The following is a 23623-nucleotide window of genomic DNA, read 5'->3' on the forward strand; positions in this document are numbered from 1 at the left end:
TAAGAAGAGAGCTTCTCTCCCCCCTTGTTCATTTCATTTTAATTGGAGTTCGTCTCGAGGCTCTGGAGGAGTTACTGAGGAAAAACGTTGTTTTGAGCGACACTTACGATGACGTGCAACCGACCCAACTCGATTTCTCAACAAGGGACAAGGCCTTCACGTCAGAAATAAAATATCTGAAGAAACTGCAAATTCCCCCGGGCGGGGGGGGGGGGGCGGCGCTGGTTTCACGGCTTCTGCTGATGTATTAAGTCTTTGACACGTAAGGACACCAGTCAGGAATCTGTTGGGCCTCGGGACACTAAAGGGCCCCATAGATACCGCAGGGGGACTGGGGATCCCATGGCTCTGCTGCTCTTCTCTTTGCAAGTGTCAGCCACAGATGGCAGAGGAGGCACCCCACGACCCGTGTCAAAGCAGACGACAGACATTTACATCTATAAACTAACACACACACACACACACACACACACACACACAAATATCATGAAGAGTACTGCTTCAGTATCAGCCCACGCTCTTTCTTCTCTTTTTACTCTCTTTCATTGTCCTGCAGCTCAGTTTGTCTAGTTGTGTGGTGCTCCAGCAGGAGACAGTCTACGTGGGATGTCTGCAGGCCTTCCTCAGAGTACGGAGCCCAAGGTTCCAGTAAACCTGTGTCCACACACACATCTTGGCTGACCAACAGCAGAGGGCTAAAGGATCACAGGCAACTTAGAAAACCTCTAACGACTGCGGTGTTTTTGGTGTCGTCATGTGGAGTGTGGGGAGGTGTGGGGTGGGGAGGTGTGTGGAGGGTGTCTGGCTGGGAGAGCTGGCGTTGGATCAGCTGGGGGAGTCTGGTCTGCTGCATCCGGTGGGCCCAAGGACCACGGCCCCTGCCTGGAGCTGTGCCTGAGGGCGGACTGACAGGACGCGGAAGTGGGGTGGGCTAAGCTAACTGCTAGTCCACGCAGACCGGCAGTTCCAACAGTCATCCTGGCTGGCGTTCTTTACTTGGACCGTGATTTGTTTGTGTTTTTGTTTAGTTTGGATATGTGTTAGTTTAGATATATGTATTAGTATGGGTGTTTTTGAAGTTCTTGTAGTTTTTGGATATGTGTTTTTGTTTTGTGCGCTGCACTGCTGTGGGCTGGGGGAAATGGTAATTCATTTTAAGTGTTCCTGAGCCTTCTGGAATGAGGCCTCTAGGTGGTGTTGCATGTGTGTGTGTGTGTGTGTGTGTGTGGGCCATGTGTGATGGCTTGACAGCCTGTCCAGGGTGTCTCCCCGCCTGCCGCCCGATGACTGCTGGGCTAGGCTGGGCTAGGCCTGAGAGCAGGGTAAGTGGTTTGGATAATGGATGGGTGGATGTGAACCCTTCAAAATGTAGAGCAGTTGTGTCAATGTGGGACTACGGCTTTGTCAGACTGGTATAGCTATCAACGATGATGTAAATGCGTATGGACAACAGGTGAGGGGTATTTCCACATTTCCTGGGCTCGGCCTCTTTGAAGGTTCTCCTGGACTACCACATGAAGGTTCTCCTGGACTACACAGCACAGCGAGGTCTTCAGCTTGCGGATGCTCGTCTGTAAGCACTGAGAGAAAGATGGTTTGAGAGCAGCTAGATAACCTGATTCTGAAAGGTTTGTGTTAGATGGTGCTTTTCCTCTAGAAACATAACCCTGTGACCCTGCAAAGCTGCAGTACTCACTAACTACATGAACTTGTCGTCACCGTGCTGGTGATGAGGCAGTTAAATTCAGTCATCACAGGAAAATACCCTGAGGAAAAGGGGTCAAGTTATGATGTGGGAATGCGAGGGAAAGAGATCAAGGTGTAGTCTTGAATGTGTTGGTTATTAAAAAAAAAAACCCCAAAAAAAACCCGAAACCTTCCACTCAAATTTCCTCTTCATTGTCCTATCCTCTTCTCTCCTTTATTTTTCTACTCTTTCTTGCCGTTTTCCAAACTCCTCTCCTCATATAAATACTACCCTCTCCTCCTTTCCTTTCTGCAGTGGGATGCCATTACAGAGATGGACGAGCACAACCGACCTATCCATACCTTCCAGGTGTGCCACGTGATGGAGCCCAACCAGAACAACTGGCTGCGGTCCAACTGGATCTTCCGCCAGGCTGCTCAGAAGGTATATTTGGAGCTGCGCTTCACCCTACGTGACTGCAACTCCATCCCCTGGGTGTTGGGCACATGCAAGGAGACATTCAACCTCTTCTACTATGAGACGGATGATGCCCACAGTGTCACGTTCAAGCCCTCTCAATACACCAAGATTGACACAATTGCTGCGGATGAGAGCTTCACTCAGATGGACCTCGGGGACCGCATCCTGAAGCTCAACACAGAGGTGCGCGAGGTGGGGCCCATCAGCCGGAAAGGCTTCTACCTGGCATTCCAGGACATCGGTGCATGCATTGCATTGGTGTCGGTGAGAGTGTACTACAAAAAATGTCCATTCACACTTAGGAACTTGGCCTCATTCCCAGACACAGTGCCACGCGTGGACTCATCCTCCCTGGTGGAAGTGAGGGGGGCATGTGTGGACCACGCTGAAGAGATAGACACTCCCAAACTTTACTGTGGAGCAGATGGTGATTGGTTGGTTCCCCTGGGCAAGTGCGTCTGCAGCGTGGGGTACGAAGAGGTTGAAGGCTCCTGCATTGGTAGGTGACCAAGAATGTGCTTCTCTCTATTTCTTCCTCTCTACACTATAGTTTTGTGATTCCTTCTTTTCTTTGAGCTCCAATTATTTTCTCTCCCACCTCATATCCTTCACGTGCTTACATAATCTCTGTCTTTGACTCTATCTCATTCCTCAGATTCATTCTTTTACTTAAAAGATATGCTTCTAAAGAGGAATGTAAATATACTTTGCAAGGGGATGCCCTGTGCTGATTCTGCTCGCCTGTTTCTCGGCGGTAGAGGTGTACCAGTCTTGCAAGGTGGGCAGAGGAGTGCCCTCCCTGAGTAAATTAATGCACTCTGTTTTTGTTATTTAAAATATAATGGGCGGCACGGTGGTACAGTGGTTAGCGCGGTCGCCTCACAGCAGAAGGTCCTGGTTTCAAGCCCCAGGGTAGTCCAACATTGGGGGCCTCCTGGGTCGTCCTCTGTGTGGAGTTTGCATGTTTTCCCCGTGTCTGTGTGGGTTTCCTCTGGGTGCTCCGGTTTCCTCCCACAGGCCAAAGACATGTTCAAGAGTCAAGATTCTTCATTTGTTACGTCTCATTATAAAAGTATAAGAGAGTAAACTTCTTGAGTTTCAGCTCCTCAACACTGCAGCAATAATAGTAACTGAACAACAAAATAGAACAAAAAAGCAGCAACAATAGTACTGTGTGATGTATGTAAGGCATGGGTCTCAAACTCGCGGCCCGCGGGCCAATTGCGGCGTTATTTTGACATCAAAGTTTAGTGTTAGTGCGGCCCGCGCTTGCCCTGGGCTTTTATTTTTCACTTATGAGCTACCATAGCGCAGGCTCATGACAGCCTCCGGTGTCGAGTTTGTTGTCAAGTCATGGTGCGTTCCCGTTACGTTGGAAGTTGTAAATTGGAACAACTCGGATTTCAGAGTTCCAGTTGAAATGTCCAACTCGGAGCTCAGAAAGTCCGACTCCCGAGCACAACTTGAACGCACCATAATGGGCAGCGCGAATTAGCAGCAACGGTTGAAACTTGGTTGAAACTTGATTCCGGAGCGACACCAAGTGGAAGGAAAATATGTCCTGTCAGCAAGCCCCAGTTATGTCTTTCTCAAAACCTGCCGTGAAGAGAAAAGTTGGTGACGAGCACAGACAATTTCAGGAAAAGTGGGAGACGGCATATTGTTTTGTTGAGCACAGAGGAGGCAGCCCGACGTGTCTTATATGCACCGAGAAAGTGACGGTGCACAAGGAATACAACATCAGACGTCATTACTCGACTAGACATGCTGCTGCTGATGAGTATACAAAATACCAGGGAGATGAGAGAGAGAAACGGGTCGCCAATCTTAAAACATGTTTACTGAAGCGACAAGATTTCTTCAAGAAAGCTAGCAAAGATAATGATGCAGCAGTCGAAGCTAGCCACGTGGTGAGTGAGATGATTGCTAAGTCGGGAAAGCCATTCAAAGAAGGGGAGTTTGTTAACAAGTGCATGTTACAGGCTGCAAGTATAGTCTGCCCGGAAAAGAAGGGTCAGTTTAGCAACATCGGCCTTGCAGCCAACACAGTGGCAGAGCGCATTTCTGACCTGTCAGGTAACATATATGATCAACTGCGTGAGAAAACCAAACGTTTCTGTGCATACTCAGTCGCTCTTGATGAGAGCACAGACATCATTGACACTGCGCAGCTCGCAATCTATGTCCGTGGTGTTGCCGACAGTTTTGAAGTGATGGAGGAGTTGCTCACAGTGATTCCAATGCATGGCCAGACCACCTCTCAGGAGATATTCCGCCAGCTGTGTGATGCCATTGTGGATGCGGGTTTGCCATGGAAGAGGTTTGCTGGAATAACAACCGACGGAGCGCCATCAATGACAGGGAGGAGAAATGGAGTGGTGGCACTTGTTCAATAAAAAACTGGAAGAGGAGGGTGTGGAGGAGGCCATTGCTCTGCACTGCATTATCCATCAGCAAGCCCTTTGCAGCAAATGCCTGAAGTTTGACAATGTGATGTCTGTCGTTGTGAAATGCATCAACCATATCAGATCCAGGGGTGCAGATCCAGGGGTGCTCATTGACCTGCAGGTCAATGAGCTTATTTGATAGCTTGTTTGTTTTTGTTGTTTTTTTTTTTTTTTTTTAGCTTATTAGCTTATTAGTATTCCATCTTGTCATAACAGAACCTGGTGTCCCCTTTTTTTCTCACACTGTTCGTTTTTGTTCCTGCACTTGTACTGTTACCTGTCTTGTTTTGATCACCTGTATATATAAATAAAACATTTAAAAAAAAAGATTGAGAACATTGGATCGGTTGTACTTTTTTTTTTTGGAATACTTGCGGCCCAGCCTCACCCAAACTCTACCTCCAGCGGCCCCCAGGTAAGTTGAGTTTGAGACCCCTGATGTAAGGTGCTGTGAGTGTGTAGGCCCAGCCCCAATAAATGTGCACACGTGTGTGTGTAGTTGTCTGTATATCCGTGCGTGTCTGTGCATGCCAAGCTACCGCTGTGTGTGTGTGTGTGTGTGTGTGTGTGTTTTAACCAACGATCACAGGTCAGTACCATCAGTCCGGCACAAGGCTTACTGTCTTTTAATGTTCTTTGTTCAAAAGCCTGGTTGCTTGGTGGAAAAAGCTGTTTCAGAGCCCCTGTTCATGAGGTCTTCAACCCCCATCTCCGGAAGAAGTTCTCATGTATCCCTAGAGAGGCTGGGGACATGGAGTCTGAGTGGGCCATGTTCAAAGCCTCTATTGCAGATGTGGCAGATAGGAGCTGTGGTCATAAGGTCATTGGTGCCTACTGAAGTGTCAACCTAAGAACCTGCTGGTGGACACCGGTGGTGAGGGAAGCCATCATGCTGAAGACAGAGGCCTTTTTGGCTTGGTTGGCCCAGGGATCTCCTGACCTGAAGCAGCAAACAGGTATTAGGAGGCCAGAAGGCCTGCAACTTCGGCGGTCGCAGAAGCAACAACTCGGGTGTGGGAGGAGTTCGGTGAGGCTATGGAGGAGGACTTTGGGTTGGTCTCAAGGAAGTTCTGGCAAACCATCCGGTGACTCAGAATAGGGAAGCAAGGCTTGACTTAGACTGTGTTCAGCCGGGGAGGGGAACTGCTGACCTGGATTGGTGATGTTTTCGGGCAGTGGAAAGAACACTTTGAGGAGCTCCTGAACCCGGCTAACATGTCCTCAGTGGATGAGGTAGAGTCTGAAGACTCGGGGAAGCCCCACCCATATCCCTGGCAGAGGTCTCTGAGGTAGTTAAGAAGTTCCTTTTGTGGCAAGGCGCCGGTGTCGATGAGATTGACCCTGAGATGTTGAAGGCTCTGGACATTGTTGGGCTGTCTTGGCTGACATGCCTCTTCAGTGTCGCGGGGAGGTTGGGGACAGTACCTATGGATTGGCAGACTATGGGGGTGGCTCCCATATTTAAAAAAGGGGACCAGAGGGTGTGCTCCAATTATCAGGGCATCACCTTTTTCAGCCTCCCTGGCAAAGTCTACTATAGGGTGCTGAAAAGGAGCCTCTGACTGATTGTCGAACGTCAGATCCAGAAGGAACAATGCGAATGCTGTCCTGGCCATGGAACAACAGACCAACTCTTTACCCTTATGGAAGTGCTGAGGGAGGCATGGGAGTTTGACCATCCAGTCTACATGTGTTTTGTGGACTTGAAGAAGGGTTACCACCATGTACCCCGGGACACTCTTTGGGGGGTACTGCTGGAGTATGGGGTACCAGGGCAGTTGCTACAAGCCATCCGGTCCTTGTTATAACCAAAGTGAGAGATGTGTTCACATTCTTGGCACAAAGTCAAACATGTTTTCGGTGGTTTTGGACTCCGCCAAGGTTGTCCCTTGTCTCCGACTCTGTTTGTGAGATTCATGGACAGTATCTCAAGGCACAGCCAAGGTAAGGAGTGTGTCTGTTTTGGCAACCTCAGAATTGCATAATTGTTCTTTGCAGACGATGTGGTTTTGTTGGCTTCATCAGAACACGAACTCCAGTACGCACTGGGCTGGTTTGCAGCTGAGTGTGAAATGACCGGGATTAGAGTCAGCACCTCCAAATCTGAGGCCATGCTTCTCTACCGGAAAATGGTAGATTGCTCCCTCTGGATTGGGGATGAGTTGTTGCCTCAAGTGAAGGTGTTCAAGTATCTCGGTGTCTTGTTCACGAGTGAGGGTAGGATGGAGCAGGAGATTGACAGGTGGATTTGTGCAGCATCAGTAGTAATGCGGACATTGTACCGGACCATTGTGGTGAAGAGGGAGCTGAGTCAGTAGGCAAAGCTGGGTAGTGACCGAAAGGGTGAAATCACTGATACAAGTGGCTGAAATGAGTTTCCCCCATAGGGTGTCAGGGCTCAGCCTTAGAGATAGGATGAGGACCTCGGACATCTAGAGGGAGCTCGGAGTAGAGCCGCTGCTCCTTCACGTCAAAAGGAGCCAGTTGAGCTGGTTTGGGCATCTGATTAGGATGCTTCCGGGTTCGTCCAACAGGGAGGAGAACCTGGGGCAGACCCAGAACTCGCTGGATGGACTACCAATCTAGCCTGGAAATGCTTTGAGATCCCCTAGGAGGAGCTGCAGGGCGTTGCTGGGGAGAGGAGCATCTGGAGTGCCCAACTTAGCTTGCTGCTACTGCGACCCGATCTCGGAGAAGCGGCTGATAATGAGATGAGATGATGAGATGAGATAAGATGAGAGGTCTAACAATAGAATCTTATTCTGAAGTGTGTATGTGTTAGCGCACGCGCAGCACTTTCAATGCTAATTATCTGCTGGTGCGCTTGAATATGTGTCGTCGTGTGTGTGTGCATTTGTGTCCTCGTGCACGTGCATGTTCGGTAACGTGGGGGAAGCACGGAGGGCGGGGCTTACGGACATATTTTAAGTTTGATTGATCAGGAGGCAGGACTTAGGATGTTATAAATAAGTCTGGGGGCTTAAAATGCAGTTTATTGGTCAGGAGGCTAGACTTAGGCCAGAGCTTGCTTATGATTGATCAGGGGCCAGAGCTTAGGGCTAGAGCTTACTTTTGATTGGTGAGGGGGCGGGGGCTTATGGGTCATAAATCACTCAAATCCCTTTGTTATCCTAACATGACAGGGTATACTACCTCTGGTGTATGTGTGTGTGCGTGTGTGTGTGTGTTTCAGTAGATATGTTCATTTTTGCGCATTCCACAGACATACTTGTGTTTTAGTCTGTGTGTATGCATGTATATGTGCGCGTGTGTGTGTTAGCTGATGATTGTGTCAATATGATAAAAGCTGTTGTATGTGTGGCTTCTGCATATGTCTGTCTACTTGTCTCAAGTGCATAAAAATTGACATTTCTCTAAATGAATGCGGCTTACCTTGCAGTCGTTGTCCAGACCTCTCACTCAACAAGCATTAGGCTCTGATGTTGTTCCACTCTGAGCTGTAATTGAGAACAAAAGACGAGAAGAAGAGTGTTGAAGTTGTAAAGGATGCGGGCTGAATTTGTTGGGAAGCTAGAGATCGCCCCGTCCTCACGCATTTAATCTGCTTTAAAAATGAATTATGCAGATTGAGAGGCCTAGTTGCAGCGTGAACTTGAGATGACTTCTTCTTGCCTTTTTTCATCGCAGCGTTACTTCAAAGCCGGGGTTGATCAAAGACAGAGGAAAAAAGTCCCCATCATACTGGCACCCTACATAACTACAGCCTCTGCCGTCTCCATGGCCCCTCACAAAACACAGGCAAGCGACACTGACTGTCTCACTGCCTTTCCCCTCTAATACAGGCCTGTCAGACATTGACTACCTTTACATGATGTTAGAAAAAGTGGATTTATTGTGTTGGTCCGACTAAAACTGGATTTTTAAAATATATGTAAACTCGTTAGTCTGACTGAAATTGTACTAAATCGAATTTCTCGAAGTCGGACTAATGCAGTTGGGGATCGATTTACTCTGGCGTTTATACGCTTCAATGGGCCGCGAACTGGCCTAGGCATTCCGCGAATGACCCATAGTTCCCGCGGCGGTCTTTCACCCGGAAGTCGAACAGCGCAGCATCAACAGTATCGACATGGCGAGTGCTAGAGCGAGAACCACGCATTTCTGGACAGACGAGGAGACAAACGTTATGTTGTGTCAGCTAATGGAGTTGAATATCCTGAAGTACATGGATGGATTTGTATGTGACGTGATAGGCCAACCGGAAGAAGGTCCGGTAGTAACCAGCTGAAAGGGGGCATATCGCCACCTACCGTACCGGGGTTGAACATACGTCATAAATCGATTCTCCCCCGGTTCTTGTATACTGGGACGACAGTAGTCCAATTGCATGGCCGAATCGAGCTATAACTGTAGCTCGACTAAAATGTGCCAGTAAACGCAATGATTGTAACATTTCAAATGCTTCTTCCTTTCCCTTACATGTGTGTTCTATTTCAGAGAATAAAGCAAGACACTGAATTAGTTATTAATGGGTATTTATAGCAGAACATGGCCTGGAGAACGAATCACCACAGCCTGACTGATGGACTGGCTTGTCATTAATGAAATCACAGCCTAGAACCTGCAGAGCGAGCAGAAAAAAATTTAAACTTTTATTACGTAAAATTGATTTTAAGACAAGCCATCAGTTAGTGCGAGTTCAGCATCAATGACTGTGTTTGTCTCACTTGTATGTCCCACAGATGCAAAGTAATGCATACATGATTCTTGCATGATTCATACTCATCCCTCATTAGCAGTTGGGTTCAAGCCAAGGTTTTGGAAATTATTTCAACTAAGCTGTCACCTTTCTCATGACGCACAGCTTGGATATGAACATCTTGCCTGAATTCCTATACTTAAAATTCCCCCATAAAGGAAACCTCACAAGACACACAGACACACACAATTGGTATGTTGAGCATGCAATAACATCCCTAACCATATAAGATGGACTTGCCGATATTGAGCTACAACAACGCATCAGGAAAGACGCACTTATGAGCAGCTGTCCCCCTCTGTGTCACTATGCAGCTAGCCAAAAAGGCAACAGCTACAACAACAACAACAACAACAACTACTACTACTACTTCTACTTCGGCTGCTCCCATTAAGGGTACCCATCATTCGTTTCAATCTCTTCCTGTCCTCTGCATCCTCCTCTGTCACACCAACCACCTGCATGTCTTCCCTCACCACATCCATGAACCTCCTCTTTGGCCTTCCTCTTCTCCTCTTCCCTGGCAGCTCCATATTCATCATCCTTCTCCCAATATACCCAGCATCTCTCCTCCACACATGTCCAAACCATTTCAATCTTGCCTCTCTTGTTTTGTCTCCAAACATCCAACCTGAGCTGACCCTCTAATATACTAGTTCCTAATCCTGTCTTTCTTGGTCACTCCTAATGAAAATCTTCAACTCTGCCACCTCCAGCTCCGCCTCCTGTCTTTTCATCAGTGCCACTGTCTCCAAACCATATAACATAGCTGGTCTCACGACCATCTTGTAAACCTTCCCTTTAACTCTGGCTGGTACCCTTCTGTCGCAAATCACTCCTGGCACTCTTCTCCACCCACTCCACCCTGCCTGCACTCTCTTATTCACCTCTCTTCCCCACTCCCCGTTACTTTGAACAGTTGACCCCAAGTATTTAAACTCATTTGCTTTCGTCTTCTCTACTCCTTGCATCCTCACACCATTCCACTGTCCTCCCTCTCGTTCACGCATATTTATTCCATCTTGCTCATACTGACTTTCATTCCTCTTCTCTGCAGTGCATACCTCCACCTCTCCAAGCTCTTCTCAACCTGCAACCTACTCTCGCTGCAGATCAACATGTCATCCACGAACATCATAATCCACAGAGACTCCTGCCTGATCTCATCCGCCAACCTGTCCATCACTACTGCAAACAAGAAAGGGCTCAGAGCCGATCCTTGATGTAATCCCACCTCCACCCTGAACCTAGCAATCATTCCTATCGCACACCTCACCACTGTCACACTTCCCTCATACATATCCTGCACCACTCCTACATACTTCTCTGCCACTCCTGACTTCCTCATACAATAACACACCTCCTTTCTCGGCACCCTGTCGTATGCTTTCTGTAAATCTACAAAGACACAATGTAACTCCTTCTGGCCTTCTCTATACTTCTCCATCAACATTCTCAAAGCAAACATCACATCTGTGGTGCTCTTTCATGGCATGAAACCATACTGTAGCTCGCTAATCGTCACCTCTCCTCTTAACCTAGCTTCTATTACTCTCTCCCAAATCTTCATGCTGTGGCTGATCAACTTTATACCTCTGTAGTTGTTACAGTTCTGCACATCGCCCTTGTTCTTGAAAATCAGTACCAGTATGCTTCTTCTCCACTCCTCAGGCATCCTCTCACTTTCCAGGATTGTGTTAAACAATCTAGTTAAAAACTCCACTGCCATCTCTCCTAAACACCTCCATGCCTCCACAGGTATGTCATCAGGACCAACTGCCTTTCCACTTTTCATCCTCTTCATAGCTGCCCTCACTTCCTCCTTGCTAATCCATTGCACTTCCTAATTCACTATCACCACATTATCCAACCTTCTCTCTCTCTCATTTTCTTCATTCATCAGCCCCTCAAAGTACTCCTTCCACCTTTTCAACACACTCTCCTCACTTGTCAGCACATTTCCATCTCTATCCTTGATCGCTCTAACCTGCAGCACATCCTTCCCAGCTCGGTCCCTCTGTCTAGCCAATCAGTACGAGTCCTTTTCTCCTTCCTTAGTGTCTAACCTGTCATACAACTCACCATATGCCTTTTCCTTTGCCTTTGTCACCTTCTCTTTGCTTTACGCTGCATCTCCTTGTACTCCTGTCTACTGTCTTCATCTCTCTGACAATCCCACTTCTTCTTTGCCAGCCTCTTCCTCTGTATAATTTGCTGTATTTCCTCATTCCACCACCAAGACTCCTTGTCTTCCTTCCTCTGTCCCGATGACACACCAAGTACCTTCCTAGCTAAACTCCCTTACTATTTCTGCAGTGGTTGCCCAGCCATCCGGTAACTTTTCACTACCACCCAGTGCCTGTCTTAACTCCTCCCTGAGCTCCACAGAACAGTCGTCCTTCTCCAACTTCCACCATTTTATCCTTAATTTCGTTATGTTTCTTTATTTACACATAGAAAAATACAATACATAATTTGAAGGAACATGTGAAGGAGAATTGTTTAAAAACCCTCCAGGGGCTTGAAAAGTGGCATTCTCCAGGCAGCATACTACAGAAAACAAATACAGCAATGCAGTAGGCACAATTTGTATGTATCTATCAATAATTCCAGAAATAGCAAGAGACGGAGACACAGTTCAGCACAACACCCGACAACAATACACTCCATAAACACCCATGTTATACAAGTACAATGAATCAGTCAGTCATAGTCACACACACACACACACCCACCCACACACACACACACACGCATGCACGCACACATCAAGAAGACTCATTCATGATATATGCAAGTACAAACGCCATCATTAACACCTTAAGTTCATACATCATACACTCATGTGATATGGCAGAGTTTTCACAAGACAAAATATATATAGTGTAACGTACACAAATAAGTAGACACGTTAGCCCTTGGCTAACGGGTCGGACCCTTTAGTTGACTGGTTAACGTTGTCGCCCACGGTGCTCTGTGGTGAAGGTAAATCCCTGCAAGGCTTTGATCCATCTGGCTACCTGCCCTTCTGGTTCTTTGAAGCTAAGCAACCAGCGGAGCAATGCATGGTCCGTCCTCGGTAGGAAGTAATTTCCATACAGGTAAGGTTTAAAATGCTTTATGGCCTGTACCACTGCCAGGAGTTCTCTCCAAATCACACAGTAGTTCCTTTCTTCCTTGCTCAAGGCTCTGCTGTAATATGCCGCCACTCTTTCCCCTTCCCCACGGGGCTGCAACAGAACTGCTCCCACACCTATGTCACTGGCGTCGGTGTCAAATATGAATGGCCGCTGCATGTCTGGGAGGGCTAGCACTGGTGATTGGGTCAAGACTTTCCGGAGTATCTGAAAGGAGCTCTCACATGCTTCAGTCCACTGTACTTCTTCTCCCGGGATCCCTGGTCTCATCAAGCTGGTGGTGGACCCGGTGTCAACCAGGGCAATACAGGTGTTGCCATTTAGCTGACAGGAGACGGAGGCTGAAGCCAGAGCCAATCCGTCCAACAACCTGGGGCTGTTATTCAGGGGGGGAGGTTGTATGGGCCGGCCAGTCCCCCTCTAGACCAGTGTTTCTCAACCGGGGGTCCGCGGACCCTTAGTGGTCCGTGGTGTAATTGCAAGGGGTCCGTGAAAATAAAATATCTTTAAAAAAAAGATCCTATGACATTTATAGAAATAGGATTATTTTACTCAAATGTGACTGAGACCTTTATCTACCTAAACTATAAAGGGTAACAGGACTTTTTCTCTAATTACATCTGTTTCACAAGTGTAATTTATTGTATTTTAATAAGAGATCTCGCTCCCGTTTGCATTGTTAAAAGTTACTGCATAAAAATTATGTTGTTACATATATCTGAAAGTTACTGCATAAGAATTCTGTTTTGTTAACTATATCTAAGTTACAACTGAAAGCTCTTATTTTTGCCCCAAAGAGTGAATAAATGCTATAATGCAATTTAAAATGCAGTTTCTACTGTTTCTATCAAATTGCAACCCCCTCCCCCAAGATCAGGTGGAGGAGTCCTCAGGGTAGATCAAAAATACGCAGGGGGTCCAGGACCCCAAAAAGGTTGAGAACCACTGCTCTAGACCGACCCTTGGTTGTTTACCGGTTCAGGAGAGGTGGCGGCTACTTGGGTGACAAGCCACCGTACTTGTTGGTTGAAGCGTCTTTTTGTCTTCTGACACTCCTGTCTTTGGTGCCCTGGTTTCCCGCAGCCCCAGCACAGAAATGGCTCTGCTATCCCACTTCTGACACCAATGCAGCAAATTCAGGGGGGCAGCTCGGGAACCGCCGCAGCTCGGACGCGAACCCGGCTCCCATGCACCGCAAGTGACAACTGACAACGTTAACCAGTCGATTAAAGGGTCCAACCCGTTAGCCAATACTTTCCGGATGCACTGTATATATACAGTGCATCCGGAAAGTATTCACACCCCTTCACTTTCCCCACATTTTGTTATGTTACAGCCTTATTCCAAAATGGATTAAATTCCTTTTTTTTCTCATCAATCTACATACAATACCCCATAATGACAATGCGAAAAAGGTTTGTAGAAATTTTTGCAAATTTATTAAAAATAAAAAACAGAAATATTACATGTACATAAGTATTCACACCCTTTACTCAATACTTGGTTGAGGCACCCTTGGCAGCGATTACAGCCTCAAGTCTTCTTGGGTATGAAGCTACAAGCTTGGCACACCTATATTTGAGGTATTTCTCCCATTCTTCTTTGCAGATCCTCTCGAGCTCTGTAAGGTTAGATGGGGAGCGTCGCTGCACAGCTGTTTTCAGGTCTTTCCAGAGATGTTCAATGGGGTTCAAGTCTGGGCTCTGGCTGGGCCACTCAAGGACATTCACAGACTTGTCCCGAAGCCACTCCTTTGTTGTCTTGGCTGTGTGCTTAGGGTCGTTGTCGTGTTGAAAGGTAAACCTTCGCCCCAGTCTGAGGTCCTGAGCGCTCTGGAGCAGGTTTTCATCAAGGATCTCTCTGTACTTTGCTCAATTCATCTTTCCCTCAATCCTGACTAGTCTCCCAGTTCCTGCCGCTGAAAAACATCCCCACAGCATGGTGCTGCCACCACCATGCTTCACTGTAGGGATGGTATTAGCAAGGCAATGAGAGGTGTCTGGTTTCCTCCAGACATGACGTTTGGCATTCAGGCCAAAGAGTTCAATCTTCGTTTCATCAGACCAGAGAATCTTGTTTCTCATGGTCTGAGAGTCCTTTAGGTGCTTTCTGGCAAACTCCAAGCGGGCTGTCATGTGCCTTTTACTGAGCAGAGGCTTCCGTCTGGCCACTCTACCATAAAGGCCTGATTGGTGGAGTGCTGCAGAGATGGTCGTCCTTCTGGAAGTTTCTCCCATCTCCGCAGAGGAACGCTGGAGCTCTGTCAGAGTGACCATTGGGTTCTTGGTCACCTCCCTGACCAAGGCCCTTCTCCCCCGATTGCTCAGTTTGGCTCTGCGGTCAGCTCTAGGAAGAGTCCTGGTGGATCCAAACTTCTTCCATTTACGAGTGATGGAGACCACTGTGCTCTTCGGGACCTTCAAAGCTGTAGACATTTTTTGTACCCTTCCCCAGATCTGTGCCTCGATACAATCCTGTCTCGGAGGTCCACAGACAATTCCTTTGACTTCATGGCTTGGTTTCTGCTCTGACATGCACTGTCAACAGTGGGACCTTATATAGACAGGTGTGTGCCTTTCCAAATCATGTCCAATCCATTGAATTTACTACAGGTGGACTCCAATCAAGCTGTAGAAGCATCTCAAGGATGATTAGTGAAAACAGGATGAACCTGAGCTAAATTTTGAGTGTCATAGCAAAGGGTGTGAATACTTATGTACATGCAACAGTTCAGGTTTTTTTTTAATAAATTTGCAAAAATTTCTACAAAACCTTTTTCACTTTGTCATTGTAGATTGATGAGAAAAAAAAGGAATTTAATCAATTTTGGAATAAGGCTGTAACATAACAAAATGTGGGGAAAGTGAAGGGGTGTGAATACTTTCTGGATGCACTATATATATATATGTATATGTATATATATATATATATATATATATATATATATATATATATAACTATAAGCATATATATATATATATATATATATATGCTTATAGTTGTTAAATTCATACAAATCAGCCTTGTCTTTTGTCAACCAAGTTCAGTTAGCCCTATTACATTAAAAGAGAAGTGAAAGTTGGCCAAACAAAGGCATAAGTATACAGTGAAGTATCAGGACAAGCAGAGAGATGTGTGTAGGCATATCATAGTTTTTTGACAGGCTGCGAACATTAACATGAAGAAGGGGGGGGAAACCACTCTTCGGTCTTTTGAGGTCAACAGAGGATTTCAATTCTTTCTCGTGGAAGTAATCAGATATCCCGAAAGAATCTTGTTTCATTTGAGCAAAACAGTTTGTATCATGGTCATTATTGTATAAAATGTTCGATGTTGAGGAATCCTGAAATTCACTATCTGATTGATAGAATGTATTGGGAAAGTAGGCTATTAAAGGTCCATTTGCTTGCTCATATAGGTCAGTGTTTGCATGTAGTAAGGAAGAGACTGATGTAAAAAAATTTTCGTAAAAGGGGTCAGATTGCTTGGGTGGAGATTATGTCATGGTATTTTGGTAGGGAGAAAAAAAAATACTAAAAAGTAGTCACCATATGTATTGGGATCCTGCTGGCCCAGATTCACTCATGCTGTGTCGTTTCTGTCATCTGTTGAAGCTTTCATGGTTTAACTACGAACCAGTCTGTCATAGTTAATGACAACATAATTTTCTCGTTCCCTGGTTTCTTTCATTACTGGAATGAGGTCTGCTCTCTTCTTCCTTAGCAATTCAGGGAAGTTCTCATTTACATAAATTGTGGTGTTCTTGAGGTGAGCTCTCGCCTTGGCAAGAAAAAATTGGCTCTGGCTTCAGGGTCTTCCTCTTCTTGGTCTCCAAAGTCCTCCTACAGACCACCATCCGATGCTTACGTTCTCCCCTGTCAATGTCAAGTGTCCTGGCTCATAGTCAATTATGTGAATATAAGTTGTGGGTATTATTATTATAATGTGACTCTTAAGAGTGGGTTTTATATGTTGCGGGGGGTCTATATGTGCTTATGGACTGTATGTGGATTCGCTGTGAGAAACTTTCTTGTAACTGAGAGTGAAGACTGGACCGGGATAGGTTGCTTCCCTTCATAAAAGGAGCAGTGTGACGAACGAGGGGCGAGGAGCATACCGGCGGGGAGCTGTGATGCGGAAGCCGGACGGACGACAGTGGTGGGACCGGCGCCGAGAGAGCGATTGCAACGCGAGCTACGTTTTTAATTCAGGAACGTTGGCGCCGCATTCCCATCTACTTAATGTTGTAGTCGCTGCTCTAAAAGCGGCCGATTGTCGTCCTGATTGCTGGGTGTTGACCGTAGCCTACTGCCGAGGAGACCGGTGTTCATCAGACGTGCGCTACATCCGGGAAGTGGAACGAGGAGACGAGCGACGGGTGACCATTCTGTGCACAACGCTCTCGACTCGTCCAGATGAAGGGAAGTTGTATTTCCATTCTGTTGGTGTTGTCCCATTGCTGGTTTTCGTCCTCGGCTCGGTGAGGCCGTGAAGCTGAGCCCTGTTGTTGTGCTTCCTCTGTAGCTGGGGGCGGAGCCTCGAGCGACTACACTCACACTGAAGTGCCAGCTGGGGGCGTTCGGCCTGACCGAGACGGCACCATTCCATTTACGCCCTGGAACGTGACGTCACCAGCCTAGATCGGGTGACTGTGGACTCTGTGGCTGCTATTAGTCTTATGGACAGTGGGTTGACTCGCCTCCTTTTTGTTGTGGCCAGTACATTGGACTGATTACTTCCCCCACCCCACCCCTTGTGGTGTGGAGTAGATGCACTGCTGTATAAGTGGGATGAATTTGCGGTTTCCAGATTGATGTGTTTTAACTTAAGATGTGCCCTGTGTTATTTGTGCCTTGTATGAATAAACTCTTTGTAATAATGTATTAGTGTTCTTGCGTGTTGCCTGTGTATTGGGTGGATCTGGTTATTGTGGTGTGGGAAGTAGCCCTCGGTCGCAACATCAACACCTTGCAATCTCCAATCCCTTCCAGATTGTGCCTCCTACATAAGATATAGTCCACCTGTGTGCACGTTCCTCCACTCTTATACGTCACCCTGTCTTTCCCCTTCTTCTTGAAATATGTATTCACCACAGCCATTTCCATCCTTTTCACAAAATCCACCACCATCTGCCCTTCCACATTCCTCTCCTTGACACCATAACTACCCATCAACCCCTCATCACCTCTGTTCCCTTCACCAACATGCCCATTGAAGTCCTCCACAATCACCGCTCTTTCCTCCTTGGACACACTCTCCACCACTTCATCGAAATCACTCCAGAATTCTTCTTTCTCTTAAATCTCACACCCAACTTGTGGGGCATATGCGCTGATAACATTCATCAACACACCTTCGATTTCCAGCTTCATACTCATTGGAGGATGTGCTCCAATTATCGGGGCATCACATTGCTCGGGCTCCCTGGGAAAGTCTACTGTAGGGATTGTCAAACCTCGGGTTCAGGAGGAACAATGCAGATTCCGTTCTGGCTGTGGAACAATGGACCAACTCTTTACCCTTGCAGAAGTGCTGAGGGAGGCATGGGAGTTTGACCACCCAGTCTACATGTGTTTTGTGAGCTTGGAGAAGGCTTACGACCGTGTACGCCGCGGCACTCTTTGGGGATTACTGCACGAGTTGCTACAAGCCATCCGGTCCTTGTATAACCAAAGTAAGAGCTGTTTCCGCATTCTCAGCACAAAGTCAAACACGTTTTCGGTGGCTTTTGGACTCCACCAAGGTTGTCCCTTGTCTCCAATTCTGTTTGTGATATTCATAGACAGGATCTCAAGACGCAGCCAAAGTGAGAAGTGTTTCCTTTTTGAGAACCTCAGAATTGCATCTCTATTCTTCGCAGATGATGTAGTTTTGTTGGCTTCATCAGAACACGACCTCCGGTGCACACTGGGGCAGTTTGCAGCTGAGTGTGAAATGGCCGGAATGAGAGTCAGCACTTCCAAGTCTGAGGCCATGGTTCGCTACCAGAAAATGGTGGACTGCTCCCTCTGGGTTGAGGATGAGTTGTTGCCTCAAGTGAAGGAGTTCAAGTATCTCGGGGTCTTGTTCACAAGTGAGGGTAGGATGTAGTGGGAGATTGACAGGTGGATTGGTGCAGCAGCAGCAGCAGTAATGCGGACGTTGTACCGGCGGACCATTGTGGTGAAGAGGGAGCTGAGCCAGAAGGCAAAGCTCTCACTTAAAGTCAAGTCAATTCAGTTTTATTTGTATAGCCCAATATCATAAATTACAATTTTGCCTCAGTGGGCTTTTACAGCAACACATAATCCTGTCCTTAGACCCTCTCATCTGATAAGGAACAACCCCTCCCCCTAAAAAAACCCTTTAACAGGGAGGAAAAAACCTCAGGGGGAGCAACAGAGTCAATCTTCAAGTCAATCCAGTCAATCTTCATCCAACCCCCACCTATGGTCACGAGCTTTCGGTAGTGACCGAAAGGGTGAGATCGCGGACACAAGCGGCTGAAATGAGTTTCCTCCGTAGGGTGTCTGGGCTCAGCCTTAGAGATAGGGTGAGGAGCTCGGAGTAGACCCGCTGCTCCTTCGCATGGAAAGGATCCAGTTGAGCTGGTTTGGGCATCTGATTAGGATGCCTCCTGGGCGCCTTCCTTCGGAAGTTTTGCGGGCACGTCCAACTGGGAGGAGACCCCGGGATAGACCCAGAACTCGCTGGAGGGACTACATGTCTAATCTGGCCTGGGAACGCCTTGGGATCCCCCAGGAGGAGCTGGAGGGCGTTGCTGGGGAAAGGGATGTCTGGAGTGCCCTACTTAGCTTGCTGCCACCGTGACCCATCCCCAGAGAAGCGACTTATGATGAGACGAGATGAGAGATGATGGTCTTGAATGGGCTAGAACCACCTGATTTTCTGTGTGCCCACCCACACTGTGATGTTTGCCTACGCCACAGGTGTGGAGTGGACAAACGCCTACTATTTTTTTATTGTCCTGGGCGACTTTATCAAATGGAATTTCAGCCATGAACGACCTAAATACCATCAGCTAATTAAATGCCTGACCAGGGAGAAGATGCAAGTTTAGATGCACTGCTACATAGCTCGGGTTGAAGTATAAATCCCAGTCAATAGGACTGCCACACAGTGCCTTGTGATGTGTGAATCTAACGTCAATCTGGCAAACCATTTGAAACCAGGGAAACTTGTCTGCTGCATGCTAACCAAGTTGTGAATTCATGACCCTGATCTTAAGCCACTCACTTTCCTTCATTCTGCACATGCCCCTTTCTTTGTTTCTGTCTCTTCTATTTTGTTTTGGCTCATCCTCTCTTCTGCTCCTGATGTTGTTCTTATGCTATCTTTAATTGGTTCTGTTTGTCCCTCTGTCTTCTTTTCATTTGCTGTTCTACCTTTCTCTTAGGTTTCTCAAAGGTTTCTTCAGTACATTGACGCTGTCACTATTACCCAACAACCTAACTGCATATCCTAACACCTGACCATCCTTCCATGACAAACTATGATAGGCAGCCTCTCCCTGAGCATCCATTTAACTGTCCGCAGCCAAACTGCACAGACCGCCGGTGTCCAGCTGTGGCAGCTGTGGCAGTGACAGCTGTAATGTGGGAGCTGCTGGTCAACATGATTAGTGAGCTGTGGGAGGCTTTCATAAACCTGATCCATTGCATTAGCTGCCCACACTGTAGGCACAGACGAGTGAGGAAACCCACCGGATGGCACAGAGGAAGCACATTGTGTAACGTTGTTTTGGCAGGTAAACACAAAAGATTAAGACCTCTTTGAAGCGTTTTCTATAATATTCAGGCCTGTAGCATATAAATGTCACAGAATTGATATGTGCACCTATATGCCTGTGAACTTGTGCTCTCGCGCGCGTGCACACACACTAATTTCCGATGCAGACAGGCAGACCTAGTCCCTGCCTGGTTTTCCAGTTCACAGGGAGCTGATGTGTTCAGATATGATTTATTGATCATGTGCAGCTCGTTAGTTTACCCACTGTTTCCTGTTAAGAAGCAATAACACATTTTACGCCCTCTCCTCCATGGGAAGGCAAACTGTTTGATTTATAAACGCAGAGTTGCTCCTGAGAGGAGCGTGGTCCCAGGGTCAAATGTGATGAGACCCATAAAATGTTGGAAATAATACACTAAACATCACGTGAATTCATAAATGCCCCATTCTATCTTTGCCCTCCTCTGTTTTGCTTGAAGATAAAGATGTGAAGCAGAAGACAACAATATGGCTATGCAGAGACACAAACTCATATTTGGGTTTCTCTAACATCACATTACTTTGTGGATATCTTTTCAGTAGTTTTGATTTTACCTCTCCTAGCACTCCTCACAGGGAAGTTCCCTTTATGGTGCACCGGTATCGCTCTATATAAAAACAACTCCTTAAACCGGAATGAATATGATAAGGGTGGCACAGTGGCGCAGTGGCTAGCACGGTCGCCTCAAAGCAAGAAGGTCCTGGGTTCGAGCCCCGGGGTAGTTCAACCTTTGTGGTTGTCCCGGGTCGTCCTCTGTGTGGAGTTTGCATGTTCTCCCCGTGTCTGCGTGGGTTTCCTCCGGGTGCTCTGGTTTCCTTCCAAAGACATGTAGGTCAGGTGAATCAGCCATATTAAATTGTCCCTAGGTGGGAATGTGTGTGTGTGTGTGTGTGTGTGTGTGTGTGTGTGTGTGTGTGTGTGTGTGTGTGTGTGTGTGTGTGTGTGTGTGTGTGTGTGTTGGCCCTGTGTGATGGCCTGACGGCCTGTCCAGGGTGTCTCCCCACCTGCTGCCCAATGACTGCTGGGATAGGCTCCAGCATCCCCGCGACCCTGAGAGCAGGATAAACGGTTCGGATAATGGATGGATGGATGGATGAATATGATAACAAAGGATGTGGGAAATATAGCACCCTTCAGCTTTTTCTCTTTGCCATAATAAAGGTAATTGACATCGGCGGTCTTTCCTGTGCCTCGGCCTGCTTTTCTTAAAATGCGTCCGTAGAGCTGTGTAGAACCAGCTGAGGCGGTGGAAATGGAAATGGCGTCGTGTTGACACACGTGAGAAGGCGCTTATCCTCATGTCATGTGGGCCGTGTCAAATATTGTTACTCGGTACGGATCGATGTGGCCTCTGAATGACATTTACTTTTTCCCTATGTGTGTGTACTTCACTGTAAATGTGTGTAATGTGTGTAAATGTGTTTGTGTGCATGATTCTTTGCTTGTGTATGTGTGGAAGGATGAAAAGAGCAAATGAAAGAGAACAGCTGAGACCTAAATAGATGATATATAGTTAAAATCCGCATCGTCTTGTATGTGGTCACACCATCCACTGTGTAGTTCAGGCGACAGCCAGAAAAATGATCTGTCACGCTGCAGCAGAACCACCGTGAGAGGAAACCACTGGTAAAGAGGTCAGAGTTTAGCACATGCTGCTGTTATGTTTCACATCCATAAGCCTGGAGGGTCAGCGCGGTCGCCTCACAGCAAGGAGGTCCTGGGTTCGAGCCCTGGGTTAGTCCAACCTCGGGGTCGCCCCGGGTCGTCCTCTGTGTGGAGTTTGCGTGTTCTCCCCATGGGTTTCCTCCGGGGGCTCCGGTTTCCTCCCACAGTCCAAAGACATGTAGGTCAGGTGAATCGGCCGTACTAAATTGTCCCTAGGTGTGTGTGTGTGTGTGTGTGTGTGTGTCTGGGCCCTGTGTGATGGCTTGTAGCCTGTCCAGGGTGTCTCCCCACCTGCTGCCCAATGACTGCTGGGATAGGCTCCAGCATCCCTACGACCCTGAGAGCAGGATAAGCGGTTTGGATGATGGATGGATGGATGGATGGATGGATGGGAGCCTGGAAGAGTAGATCACCATTTGGCTATCATCCTCATAGAGTGAAGGAAAGAGAAAGTGAAGGAAAGAGAAGCTGTAATTTGGTATTTACCTTGCTTTATTTGCCATCTGCAAGCTGCGCTACACACACACATACATAAACTCACACACCTTTGCCCACAGTCATAACTACCCACATTAACCACAAACATGTGTATTGTGCACGGGTCTACCTTGCATCCCTAACCCTAACCATACCCCCCAACATCCCTAACTCTACCCCCCAACATCCCTAACTCTACCCCCCAACATCCCTAACTCTACCCCCAACATCCCTAACTCTACCCCCAACATCCCTAACCCTACCCCCCAAGATCCCTGACTCTACCCCCCAACATCCCTAACCCTACCCCCCAACATCCCTAACTCTACCCCCAACATCCCTAACTCTACCCCCCAACATCCCTAACTCTACCCCCAACATCCCTAACCCTACCCCAACATCCCTAACTCTACCCCCCAACATCCCTAACCCTACCCCCAACATCCCTAACTCTACCCCCCAACATCCCTAACTCTACCCCCCCAACATCCCTAACTCTACCCCCAACATCCCTAACCCTACCCCCCAACATCCCTAACTCTACCCCCAACATCCCTAACCCTACCCCCCCAACATCCCTAACCCTACCCCCAACATCCCTAACCCTACCCCCCAACATCCCTAACTCTACCCCCCAACATCCCTAACTCTACCCCCCAACATCCCTAACTCTACCCCCAACATCCCTAACCCTACCCCCATCATCCCTAACCCTACACCCCAACATCCCTAACTCTACCCCCCAACATCCCTAACCCTACCCCCAACATCCCTAACTCTACCCCCCAACATCCCTAACTCTACCCCCCCAACATCCCTAACCCTACCCCCCCAACATCCCTAACTCTACCCCCCAACATCCCTAACTCTACCCCCCAACATCCCTAACTCTACCCCCCCAACATCCCTAACTCTACCCCCAACATCCCTAACCCTACCCCCCAACATCCCTAACTCTACCCCCAACATCCCTAACCCTACCCCCCCAACATCCCTAACCCTACCCCCAACATCCCTAACCCTACCCCCCAACATCCCTAACTCTACCCCCCAACATCCCTAACTCTACCCCCCAACATCCCTAACTCTACCCCCAACATCCCTAACCCTACCCCCATCATCCCTAACCCTACACCCCAACATCCCTAACTCTACCCCCCAACATCCCTAACCCTACCCCCAACATCCCTAACTCTACCCCCCAACATCCCTAACTCTACCCCCCCAACATCCCTAACCCTA

General features: G+C 47.5%; 1 protein-coding gene across 2 annotated transcripts in view; it reads left to right on the forward strand.

Annotated features, from left to right (window-relative positions):
• Positions 1–2005: 2005 nt before the first annotated feature.
• Positions 2006–23623, forward strand: part of LOC130120859 (ephrin type-A receptor 6-like) — a 177797-nt gene continuing 156179 nt past the window's right edge. For both annotated transcript variants that reach the window (XM_056289651.1, XM_056289652.1), the window contains exon 1: positions 2006–2666. In XM_056289651.1, coding sequence (XP_056145626.1) covers positions 2021–2666 — 646 coding nt within the window. In that variant the 5' untranslated portion in view covers positions 2006–2020. The remainder of the gene's footprint in view (positions 2667–23623) is intronic.

Source organism: Lampris incognitus, chromosome 11 (assembly GCF_029633865.1).
Source record: "Lampris incognitus isolate fLamInc1 chromosome 11, fLamInc1.hap2, whole genome shotgun sequence".
In the NCBI taxonomy this organism is placed as follows: Eukaryota; Metazoa; Chordata; class Actinopteri; order Lampriformes; family Lampridae; genus Lampris; species Lampris incognitus.